Source organism: Anser brachyrhynchus (genome assembly GCF_964034855.1).
Source record: "Anser brachyrhynchus genome assembly, chromosome: 3".
Lineage (NCBI taxonomy): Eukaryota > Metazoa > Chordata > Aves > Anseriformes > Anatidae > Anser > Anser brachyrhynchus.
In genome coordinates this window covers 121,872,420-121,883,165 of record NC_137696.1, presented here as the reverse complement: position 1 = coordinate 121,883,165, position 10,746 = coordinate 121,872,420, and the positions used below count along the sequence as shown (strand labels likewise).

The 10,746-nt window shown below is 44.3% G+C and overlaps 1 protein-coding gene and 1 long non-coding RNA gene across 5 annotated transcripts in view; one reads left to right on the top strand and one right to left on the bottom strand.

Annotated features, from left to right (window-relative positions):
- TFAP2D (transcription factor AP-2 delta) overlaps nucleotides 1-6,432 on the bottom strand; it is a 53,224-nt gene extending 46,792 nt beyond the window's left edge. For 2 of the 4 annotated variants that reach the window (XM_080583795.1, XM_080583796.1), the window contains exons 1-2: nucleotides 4,758-5,849; nucleotides 1,174-1,234 (exon numbers count right to left, since the gene is read on the bottom strand). In XM_080583795.1, coding sequence (XP_080439921.1) covers nucleotides 1,174-1,234; nucleotides 4,758-5,303 — 607 coding nt within the window. In that variant the 5' untranslated portion in view covers nucleotides 5,304-5,849. Of the gene's footprint in view, nucleotides 1-1,173; nucleotides 1,235-4,757; nucleotides 5,850-6,161 lie in introns of those variants that run through there. The other 2 variants (XM_080583797.1, XM_080583798.1) reach the window with 2 other exon arrangements.
- The window catches only part of LOC308191424, a 169,713-nt gene that overhangs the window by 41,690 nt on the left and 117,277 nt on the right, over nucleotides 1-10,746 (top strand). The gene's annotated exons all lie outside the window — the stretch shown is intronic.

Here is a 10,746-nt window from a genome sequence, read left to right as displayed (position 1 = left end):
TTCCCCTCCGCCGGCTCTGCCGCTCAGCCCCGGGTCGGGCTCCGGGAGCTGTCCCTTCAGCACCACCGCGCCACCGCTGCTGCCCGGCTAAGCCCCGCGGCTTGCTCAGGGAACCCCCAGAAAGCCCAGACAAAAAAGAAAAACAGTCCCCCCCCTCTTGTGCTATAGACTCCTTGTCGCTCTGGACTAGCATCAGTGTGAGCAGAGCCCGAGAGGTCTTCTACTGTTGGTCGCACTCTTTCTCATGTAAGGGTTTAACCGCACGTGTGCCTTCCCTCCATCTCTGCTCGCCATCTACAAACTTGTGTGAGGCTGTTGTTACAGCTTTGTCTAAGGAAGTGGTGGCTGAAATCAGCTCTCTGCCGCGGCAGCATCACGTCGCCTAAAATAGCTCCTAAATATCGATTTTTCAAGGTGGATATTACGAACAAGGAAAGGCAATATTGGGACAAGAGGTGCGTGTTCCAGGAGACTGAGCCAAGAAGTGTGCTCCCCACGACTGCATCATTCGTTTTGTATTGTGAATTAAACTATGCTTTTCAAGCCTGTTCGAACGTGTTCCCACATCAGGCCTTTAGACTGATATTGTTTCTCCTCAAGGTAAATGATAATAATGACAAAAATAAACAGAATACTCAGATCTCGCAAATGCTGAAGAAATGGGTATCTATCAAGAATTCCAAATCTTTCCTCTAGCTTTGACTTTAGGTATTTACATTGACAGATGGTTACCAAACGAAGTGACACTGTCAAAAGCGTGTTCCACACAGGTCTGGAGCGCTATTGAAACCACGTTTCCAAAAAAACCCTTTCATTCCCCACACGAGATGAAACCGCCGATTTAAAAATCCGGCGCCAGGGAGCACGTTTCTCAAACTCACTATCAGGGATCCCCAGGTTAAACGGGGAATGATAAAAGGAGACAAGGAAGCTCTGGATTCAGGGAGAGTATCCGAGAGCTACTGAGGAACAAATCACTTGTAAAGAGCAAATGGACTGTGAAATATGAAGTGCTCTAAGCTAGTTTGAACGTACTTCTGTCAAACGTCAAATTACCCCTATTTCTGCAGTAAATCCAAACTACACCTAACAGTGGAGCAGGGAAAGAGAGAGAAATAGAGAGGATTTCACTTTTACAAAAATTGATAGACGCAAGTATTTGTAACCTCTTACCTCTTCTTATCACACCTCCTTGCCCGTTCAGTACAAGTCCACATTGGGCCTCCACTGAGCTCTTAAGCAATGAGGGGGGGCGTAGGGGAGGGGGGAAGGAAAGAAAGGAAAGAAAGAAATCAGATATAGAAACCCACAGACAGATCACATAGCTTTTGCTTTGTTACACGATTAGCTCAGGAACAATAGTTAGGGTGAGGTAGAAAAACACGTTACTGTCATCCAACTCAAGTGGTCTGGCGAAAGCGCACTGCTATCCTGCAGCCTGTCCCTACACCATGAAATGCAGGGCAATTATCACTTTCATTTCCGTTTAAATAAGAGTTTCTCCTGGACTGGGGAGGTAGATCGGCAGTTATGTTGGCAGGATAGAGGGACAAAACAAGTACGCTTGAAAGAACAGTGTGTTCACTCTATAGTTGCGCGCACCATTGTAAAAATGCATTTTATATAATATTTTTGCATATTAAGTGTATATTAATATACATATACAGTGCTAAATTTATATATATGTTTAGCGACATATATACAGCGACTTACAAAGTGTGCACACAAAGAGCATAAACAACAGAAGACCGATTGGGCTTTGTCGGCTACACAAGTCGTAAGAGTGTAACAAAGGGGCTGAAGAAGCCAGTCTCTCTGTGCGTGTGTCCGCACATAGGTGGGGATGAATATGCATCTGTGTGCGCACACATAGGCACCCATGTGTGAGTGTGGCGTGAAGAACCGTCCAAAAGCCTGTCTACGGCTTCTGGTGCACATCCGAAGAGATCTCACTTCTTTATTCTCCTGTTACAAGTCTTATTACTTGGGGATCTTCGCCGTCCTTAATAAATATTTTTATTGGAATCATAAAAGACTTGAAAGGGTTGGTTTTTCTTTGGGTTTTCCTTATGTTGGGGGTTAAAACACCACAACAAACCAAACCTAAATCTTTGCCCAGTGGAAATGTGTTAAAGACGCATTTTCCTCTACAAACAAACGAGGTATTGGACATGAAAGAGGCCTTTAAGGGTGTTAACCTACTCAACAGCCCGTGAAGAGTTAAGTAAATGCGGAGAGAGTCGGTGCATAATAAAAACCCCACTTTACAAAACAACCTTTACAGTCCTGGCTCTCTCCCCCACTTTCACCATATTGGCTCTGGCCCTGTAAGACCTTCCTTTTCAAGGCTCTTTTTTATTTTAAGTGTTCTGCCTTAAAGTGATTATGAAATCAATATGAAAAAAAACTTGGCTACTGAGCATAAATTAAAGCGGTGATGGGAAAAGGTGTGACAGTTTTCTTTGTTGCCCATGGAAAATCTTTTTAGGGCACTGAAAGATGCCACTCCAGCTCCAAGACTGTTTGCATCTGTTAGGCTGACTTAAACCGCCCTCGAAACTATTGGACATTCACTTAAAATTCTGTGCAGGGAAAAGTATATTTACATTTGTTGCATTTGAAATGAGGCATATGCTGATGAACGTTTTAAAAAGAAAGACTAAGGGAACAGGGGGAAGACTGGTTAGACCATAATTTTGGTTTAAAACTATTTATGTTCTGTCCTCTTTCTGTTCGCCAACAAAAAGCTTCCCACTAAGCCCAAGGTGATATTCGCAAGTGTCCAAGTGTATTCTGAATCAGCTAAATCATAAAGATAAATATTCATATTTTCAACTTCTCGCTTTTTAAGCTTTTAGATACCCCAGAACACTTCCCTCATCTGTTCGGGAAAGGAGGGAGGAGGAAAAATAAAGAAAAGATAAGCTACAAAGGCGTTAACTAGGGAAACGAGGCTATTTATCTTCAAATAAAGTGTGATCGAAAAAATAATATTTTCGAAAGAAATTTTGTTTATTTTTTTCTTCTTTAAATAAACAAAAAAAGAATTTGCCTCTAGCAGCTTAACCAACCTCTTTTTTTTTTTTTTTTTTTTTTTTTAAGGGAAACATGTTGTTTGGTCGGATGACATTGCATAAATGACCAGTTGAATGGCACTAAGTCGAAAATTGGATAAACTATGGTGCTTTTTTGCCCGGGACTTAGGCATTGTCTGCTGTCTTGCAAACGTTCCTAATCCCCTCTTTTGAAAAATACAAGGCTTTGTGCCTGCCAAAGAAAAAAAATTTGTACAGATACAAAAAAATCAGCAGCAGACGTGGTTATAAAAAGGAGTAAATAGGTTTTAGTTGGGCTGAGCAGTGAATGGCAGATTTTTTTTATTTTTTTTTTGAGGGGGGTAACATAAGGAGATCCTTGTGAAAAATGTAAACAAAAAATGCCCAGAGAGGATAAAATTATATAGTGAATTTTAATGGAGAAAGCCAGGTTTAAATAGTTAGGGTTTCCTCGTCAGATATATAAAAGATAACGTTCTTTGTTGGGTTGTTGGATTGTTTTCCTCCTTAAAAAAAAAAAAATCTCCAATGTAAACAGAGGTTTTAGGATTTTGTTTGTTTGTTTTTTTTTCAAGGGAAGAAAATAAACCTTCTTAATTTTATAAACTTCGGGTTTTTCCGAATCTTTGACGGCTACATATTTTTGGAAAGAACAACACAGAGAGCTTTGTATGACTGGGAGCGAGATTTGAGGGAAAAGTAAGTACAGTAAATACGGTCCTATTTGTCTCTCTCTGCTGTTTGGGGAGCTTTAGTTCTTCAGCTGGTCGGAAGAAGGAAGGTTTGCTCTTGATTTGGGGGAGTTTTCGAAATGGCTGTTATATACAAGAGGGCGTTGTTTGCAATTTTGGGAACAATTTTCATTTCGGTACCAGCTTCATTTACTAGAGGTGAATTTTTAGTTCAAGGGGAAAGGATTTCTGAGCGGATAAAGCTGAGATTAAGATACATAGAAACAGAATTTTTTGATGGGTCCAGGTGCCGTTTGGGGGGGGGGGGGGGGAACAGCTAAATGAGTAGATAGATTAATTCAACTGCATCTGCTTATATCTCTCTCCCTGTTAACGTCTAGATCGGATATTGCGAGGGAGTTTTATCATACAGAGCATTTCTGACGAACATTTACTCCCGTTCATTTCTCCCTTACTTCACGCCTCGGAGTCCAACGGAAGGCTTGCCTTTGTATGTTTGTCGGAAAGCCACCTTTTTTCTGCCCTGCCTTTTTTCTCTTTCCCTGCTCCATCCCTTCCTGACCACATTTGCCTGCGGTGTCGGTGCAAGTTATTTAAACGCTTCCGTTTACTGAAAGCAGGGAAGAGTTCAGGAAAAGCGGAAAGGTGTCTTTGGTTTGGTTTAGTTTTTGGTGCTGGTGCCTTTGGTTAGAACTGGCACACAGGGACAGGGACACATAGGGACACACGCACCCCGAGATCTCCGGATGAGTCCCCCCCGCTGAAGGCAGGAGCGAGTTTTTTGTTTGGCGAGCAAAACCCCTCGCTTTTTCACATTTTTATTGCTGCTCTTCTGGAGGGGACGGGCTCCGGATCGGGTTTGGGATGAATCTTCCCTCCTTTGTATGAGCTACACGAGAGCTATTCTGAGCAGAGGAAAATGGGGAGGGCGAGGGGGGGGGGGGGGGGGGGACCAGGGCAGGGGGAGGGGAGAAGAAGGTGCCTCGAAAAGAGATCGCATGCTATTTACCTGCAAATCGTCTGCTCCCGAGGCTGCAAGCCCGAGGCTTGGTCCTGGCAGGAGTCTTTGATCTGGATGCATCCCATATTGGGACCCATGGCTCATAAGAGACAGGTCGTGGCGGCGGTAAGCATCTAAGCACCCCAGCTCTCTCCTCTGCTCGTCCAAGCAAGAGGACTTGAGCGCCCGCGCATTGTGCAGGTTGATAAAATCAGTGGGTTCCCCATGGTGGATCTGCTGGTAGTATTGCTGGGAGTGGTGGAGAGAGTTCAAGGAGTAAGCGTCGGGGTTGACTGCCGGGTGGCTGTGTTGGAACTCGTAGTGGAAGGACTGGTGATGCAGTGGAGTGTACTGGTGGTTAGTGGAGAAGTACGGGGAGGCGAACTCGGTGCCCGTGGTAGAATAAGTGAGAGGAGACGAGGAGGAATAGGCGACGGTCGAGTTGGCCACAGACTCCAGGCATCCAAGCTGCATCAAACGGTAACTGTTTGATCCGTCATGACGTATCTGAAAGGAAGAAGTGAAAAGAAGACCCCAAAACTGGAGGTTTGTCATTTAAAGCCCCGGGTGCGGTTCTTCCAAGCACGCTGTCCTGCATAGCTTCTCCCACTGCAGAAGCGTCTAAGCCTGCGAGCTGCAACCCCAGCAACAAAAGATCCTTTCCTACCTTGGGCTGGTGCCATAAAGGTCTGTTCAAAAAATCATAAACAGCCCAGCCTGCCCTTAATACCGTCAAGCGAAAGGAATCCACGCACTGAAATAAAATCTATCTATCTATCTGTCCATCCATTCATCTATCTATCCATCCACCTCCTGATCACAGCTGTAATATCTGGGGCTGACACAAAAACTCATCAAACAGAGGAAACTACCGAGAATACACACAAGTCCCGTCCCTATGTTACAGCGTTACACATTGAGAAAGCTTTGCCGCCTGCTTGCCTTCCTTTCTTCCTTCCTTCCCTTCTTTTTTTTTTTTTGAACCCCTATTTTTCTTTCTTTTTTAAATAACGAATCAGATCCAAAATTCCACCCCCCCTCCTTTTCCTGCGTTTCGAAAGAAAAGGGGAGTCCTGTTTTATAGCGAGAACTCCCCATTCCTGGCGAGCTGGTGGTGATTTCTCTCCACTTCATTATATTATTAGGGGTATTATTCTGATTTTCGTTCTGGCAACGGTTTTAACGTGGTAATGAGTTGCCCTTTCTGGCGACAGATGTCATAACGAATTTTCTCTCTATACTTCTTTAAGTTATCTCTGAAGCTGGATTATAATTAAATGTAACGGTCCAATATGGATTTAAAAAAATGGAAACAACCACACAGGCACATTCACACACACATATGCACACACGCACACACACATCCACACACGCGCGCACACACACACTCACACACTCACACACACAAAATACCTCTGCATCGTGGACGAGACCTGGAAAGGTAGTTGACATTTTTTGGTTCTCCGAAAAAAAGAGAGGAAAAAAAAAAAAAAAAAGGTCTGGATAAAATTCCCCTCTCCAAATTAAAAAATAAAATAAAATAAAATTTGAAAAATCCAAAGTTCATGTATTTCCCCACTTTTTTTTAGAAAAAATCTCTACAGACAGAGAGAATTTGCAATGTATCTGCATAGATCAGATCTCTCGCTTTTCCATGCACCTCCTTAAAAACCTGTAGGAACAAAATTTTCCCTCTGCACAAAAGCTGCTCCCTGGATCAGATTTTGTACTTGCTGGGTATTTCTTTGGCTGATGTCGTAGGTCCCTTGGTAATATAGAAGTTTTGAAAATTAAGCATCAGCACTGAGAACTGGGAGGACAATAGATAGAGGAGCTTCATCCCTGGAGACAAGGAATAAATATTGTATCTTCGCCTAATAAGGAACTGTAGGTTCTTTCAACATTTTTATACATTTTTCCTCCACTCTTTAGAATGTTTTTTCTTACCCAGGCTAATATGGGAGCTAATCTGATCGAAGGGGGTATTTTGTGTACATTTTATTGGGAAGACATAAAGCTAATATATATTAATATATATTATTAAACCGTCCTTTTCAATAGGTAAGTGCTCCTTCCTGTTGATTATACTGCTTTTAAATATTGACCAGAATCTAAGATTGCACATTTGTATGTGTGTCTGTTTAACTGTATTTTTTTTTCTAAATGAAAACTATGTGGTTTGTTTTAGTTTTTTTTTTTTTTTTTTACCCTTACATTTACATCGAATTTAAGTCCACCCCACACTCCAACCTGCTTTTACAGCTGCCTAATATGCTATCTTGCAGGCTTCTTTAAATAGCAATTTCAAAACATAAAACTAGGGTGAGACCACAAAGTATCACTGCAGTGGCATATTATATGGAATTATACTTAAAATACATATAGATCGACGGAATTACATTTATGTATATATGAGAAAGAAAAAAAATAAAGAAGGAAACACACAAGCTAAAGACCCTTGATAGCTGTTTTCCCTTCGACATTTCTCAGTGCTGATATATTTTACTGGTGGGACTGCACAGAGGATGGGTCGCACAGCTGAGGGGTTACGTTCCTTATTTATTTAATGACACCGGTCCAAGGAGTTTCCAGGCGGGGATCAGACCCCTGCCTTCTCAGCCCTGTGCCTGTGCTCCTGCCCCTGGTAGGGGCTCTCCGGGTGACTGCACGGGGGGCTCCCAGAGGGGCCGCCCGCGCCCAGGCGAAGCTCGGGGGGAGCCACACGCCCCCCGAGAAGATGCCAGCCCAAATGGCATTTCCCGCCGGGTTGGATCCGCTGATGGCTAGCTTCCACAAATGATAAGCCCGGAGATAGGAGAGGGTGTAACTTGCTTTTAATTGCCATTTAATTTGGTTTGCTTTTAAGTGTTTGAAAAGCGAAGGTGTCTTAATAATAAGCCGCAGGCAAATAGGCATGTGGCTCTCTCCCTCTCTCTCCTTCCTCATTTTTTTATTTTTTTATTTTTTTTAAGGTCCAGGTTTTGGGAGGGTTTATTGGTATCTGTTCATGCGGGCTAACAGGACCTGTCATTCAGTCCTCTTTTCTTTATACAAATGGACAAAGGCACACGACTGGAATTGAAATGCATTGTCTGAAATGGAAAAGTGCGATTACCCAGGCGTGCACAGGGGTCAGCAGCAAACACTTTCTACCTCTACAGCGTTGTGCGAGCGAACTCATCTCGACAGAGTTGTGTCCCCCCCCCATCACACACCTTTCTTAGTGAAGAAAGAGCTATAGGAGGGGAACGAGAAGGAAGGAAGGAAGGAAGGAAGGAAGGAAGGAAGGAAGGAAGGAAGGAAGGAAGGAAGGAAGGAAGGAAGGAAGGAAGGAAGGAAGGAAGGAAGGAAGGAAGGAAGGAAGGAAGGAAGGAAGGAAGGAAGGAAGGAATATTTTTTTCTCTTAAGTGGGATTTCCTACAGTGATTGCTCTAATGGGGCTAGCGAAATACACTTTCCCCCCGATATATATTTGAGAAAATTCTATGAACTCTTCCAAATTCAGGTTCTGTTTGAACCCTTCAAGATCTCGATCAGCAAACTCCAGCACACTGCGGGGAGCCTGGCGAGCACAGCTTGAGCAACCAGAGCAGGCTGGAGTGGGACGGGTTAGTCCCCCACCAAAGGGGTCCAGGCTCCCCTTCAGCACACTCCTGTTGGAGCGAGACGTGTCCCATCCCTTAGAGAAGGGGAAACCCCATCCCACAGAGCAGGAAAACCTCACCTCCCAGCTAGGTGGATTCTCCCAACAGGTTATATTCTCCTTTAGTCCTGTTTTTTTTTTTTTTTTTTTTTTTTTTTTTTTTTTGGGTGGGGAGGGGATTTTGCCAAGGCGAGGCCAGCTCAGCATGAACGGGGACACAAGGGACAAGGGGATACGAGTAGGACCACTGGGGCAGGGGAGGCAGCTCTCCGGGGCAGTAACGATGTCACCAAGTCACCTCCACAGGACACCTTGGCCGCCTATTCAATTCCTATTATTATTTTAGGGGCTGGGAAACTACGTGAGAGGTGGGGACAGGGTGTAGGCGCAGTTCCTTTCTCTTGCATCCTGTGGGTGCCTTGGTGAGTTTGTCAGCCCTCACCTGAGCCGGAGGACATGGACAAGGACTGATGCCTTCCCGAGCTGCCAGCAGATCACCCCTCTGCAGGAGATCCACTTCAAGAGATCGCCCCCGACCGGCCCCTTCCCCCTCCCCAGACACAGCCGCCCGGACAGACTGGCAGCCGCAGCACCAGGCAGTTCGGAGCCCAACTTCGCTTCAAACAACAACAAAGCCAGGGAAATGGTTTTGTCTGGAGGAAAGTTTATAAGAAACCCGGCTTGCCAGATGCACTTTACTGGTCAGTTCCATCTGTTAGCTTCGCTTACAGACCCTAAAAATCATATAGACCGTTTGCGCTCCTAATTCCCCCCAATCCAATTAATAACGAGTGAAACTGCAAAGCACTTATTAATTGCTCCCAAAGAAATTCTTTCAGGAAAGTTAATTGGGATCTCTCTGGTTGTCCAACCAGCACCATAAGCTCCTGGTCAGAGCAGACAGACTTCGTGTTGAGTTTCGTTGTGCCTGGGCACGTTGTTTATCCCCCACTCAAAGTTTGCTTCTGTTTCTAGTTTACAGCAGGTGGTTTTTTTTTTTTAATTATTATTTTTTTTGGGGGGGGGAGGAGGGTCTGATAAAAGGGAAGGCATACTGGAAAAACAAAAATAGGCTTCCCTCTGGGATGAGCTCAGTTTCCCTGGTAGTTCACTGAAGTGTGCAAAGCGGCTGGTGCTGCTGCAGGGACAGTCTGGGACTGTTGTCTGGCTGCTGCACGAGAGCAGCTCCCTGGACTCACAGAGCTCACTCACCTCGTGTTTGACCTGAAAGTGTTCCCCAGCATTTAGAAACCGCACATTGCATTTTTTTTTCCTTTCTCTCCTAGCCACTGCATTCTGCTGGTTGCCCAGTATTTTATTTTTTTAATTTTTTATTTTCCAAATTAAAAACCTTCTTTTCCACCATGAGTCTACCAGTCTACCAAAGCTAAATCCTTGCTAGAACTAAACTTCTGATGACTTTTTTTTTTTTTTTTTCTGTGCCTGAAGGAAACTGGAGAGTAGTTCAGATCTTCACAGGGAGCTGGAGGCCAGCAGAGACAGGACATCTCTGGAGCAGGGTTCATCCTCTGTCTTTTTTTTTTTTTTTTTTTTTTTTAAGGACACACAGATGTCCTCCTTCATTGACCACCAAGGACTCTTTGCTAATAATATATATTTCCTTGCTTTTGTCTTCTGCTGAGCCTGAAGTCTGGGGGTTGTGAGCTTTGGAGACACTAGGCTGGCCTAAAACAAAAGAAGCCTAGAGGTTGTTTATTTTTTTTGTGTCACTGTGCTCCTGCTCATTGTTTGCATACCTATTGTTGTCAGTCCTTTGTCTCATCCCCCAGTCAAGCCGTTTTCTGGTTCTTCTGCTCCCCCAGCTCAATGAACTTCTCACTCATGTCTAGCAGAGGAGGTAAACCTGAACGTGCCCCTCCAAGCATCATCACCCCACTTCCCTCCCCTGAACCTCATATGCAGGGAAAACTTTGGGAGAAGCCACCCCCACATGCACACACAGATTGCCCACCTCCATCTCCAGGCACACTTCTTACCTGTCTGTGTGCTAGCTTTCCACTCATCCAGAGAGAGACAAACTCTTTGCTAAATAAATAAACCCAATAAACTCTCAGTGGGGGAAAAAGACCACAGAGAGAGCTTTTGAGGGGTTGAAGTATGGATTTTTTCACTTGTTTCTCTTTAAGAATAATTATTTTGAATTTACAAGTTATAGCTATGCATTGCTTTTTCTCCTCCAAGCAGGGAAAAGAAAGAAGATTTGACACAGGATTTCACAGGCTGCTCTTGTGAGTGATGAGTGGGGGGAATCTTGGAGGGGGTTTCTTCAACTCAGCTGCAGAACCAGAGATGTCCAGTCCTGGGCTGCTGCAGAAACCTGCTCGTTCCCCTTCC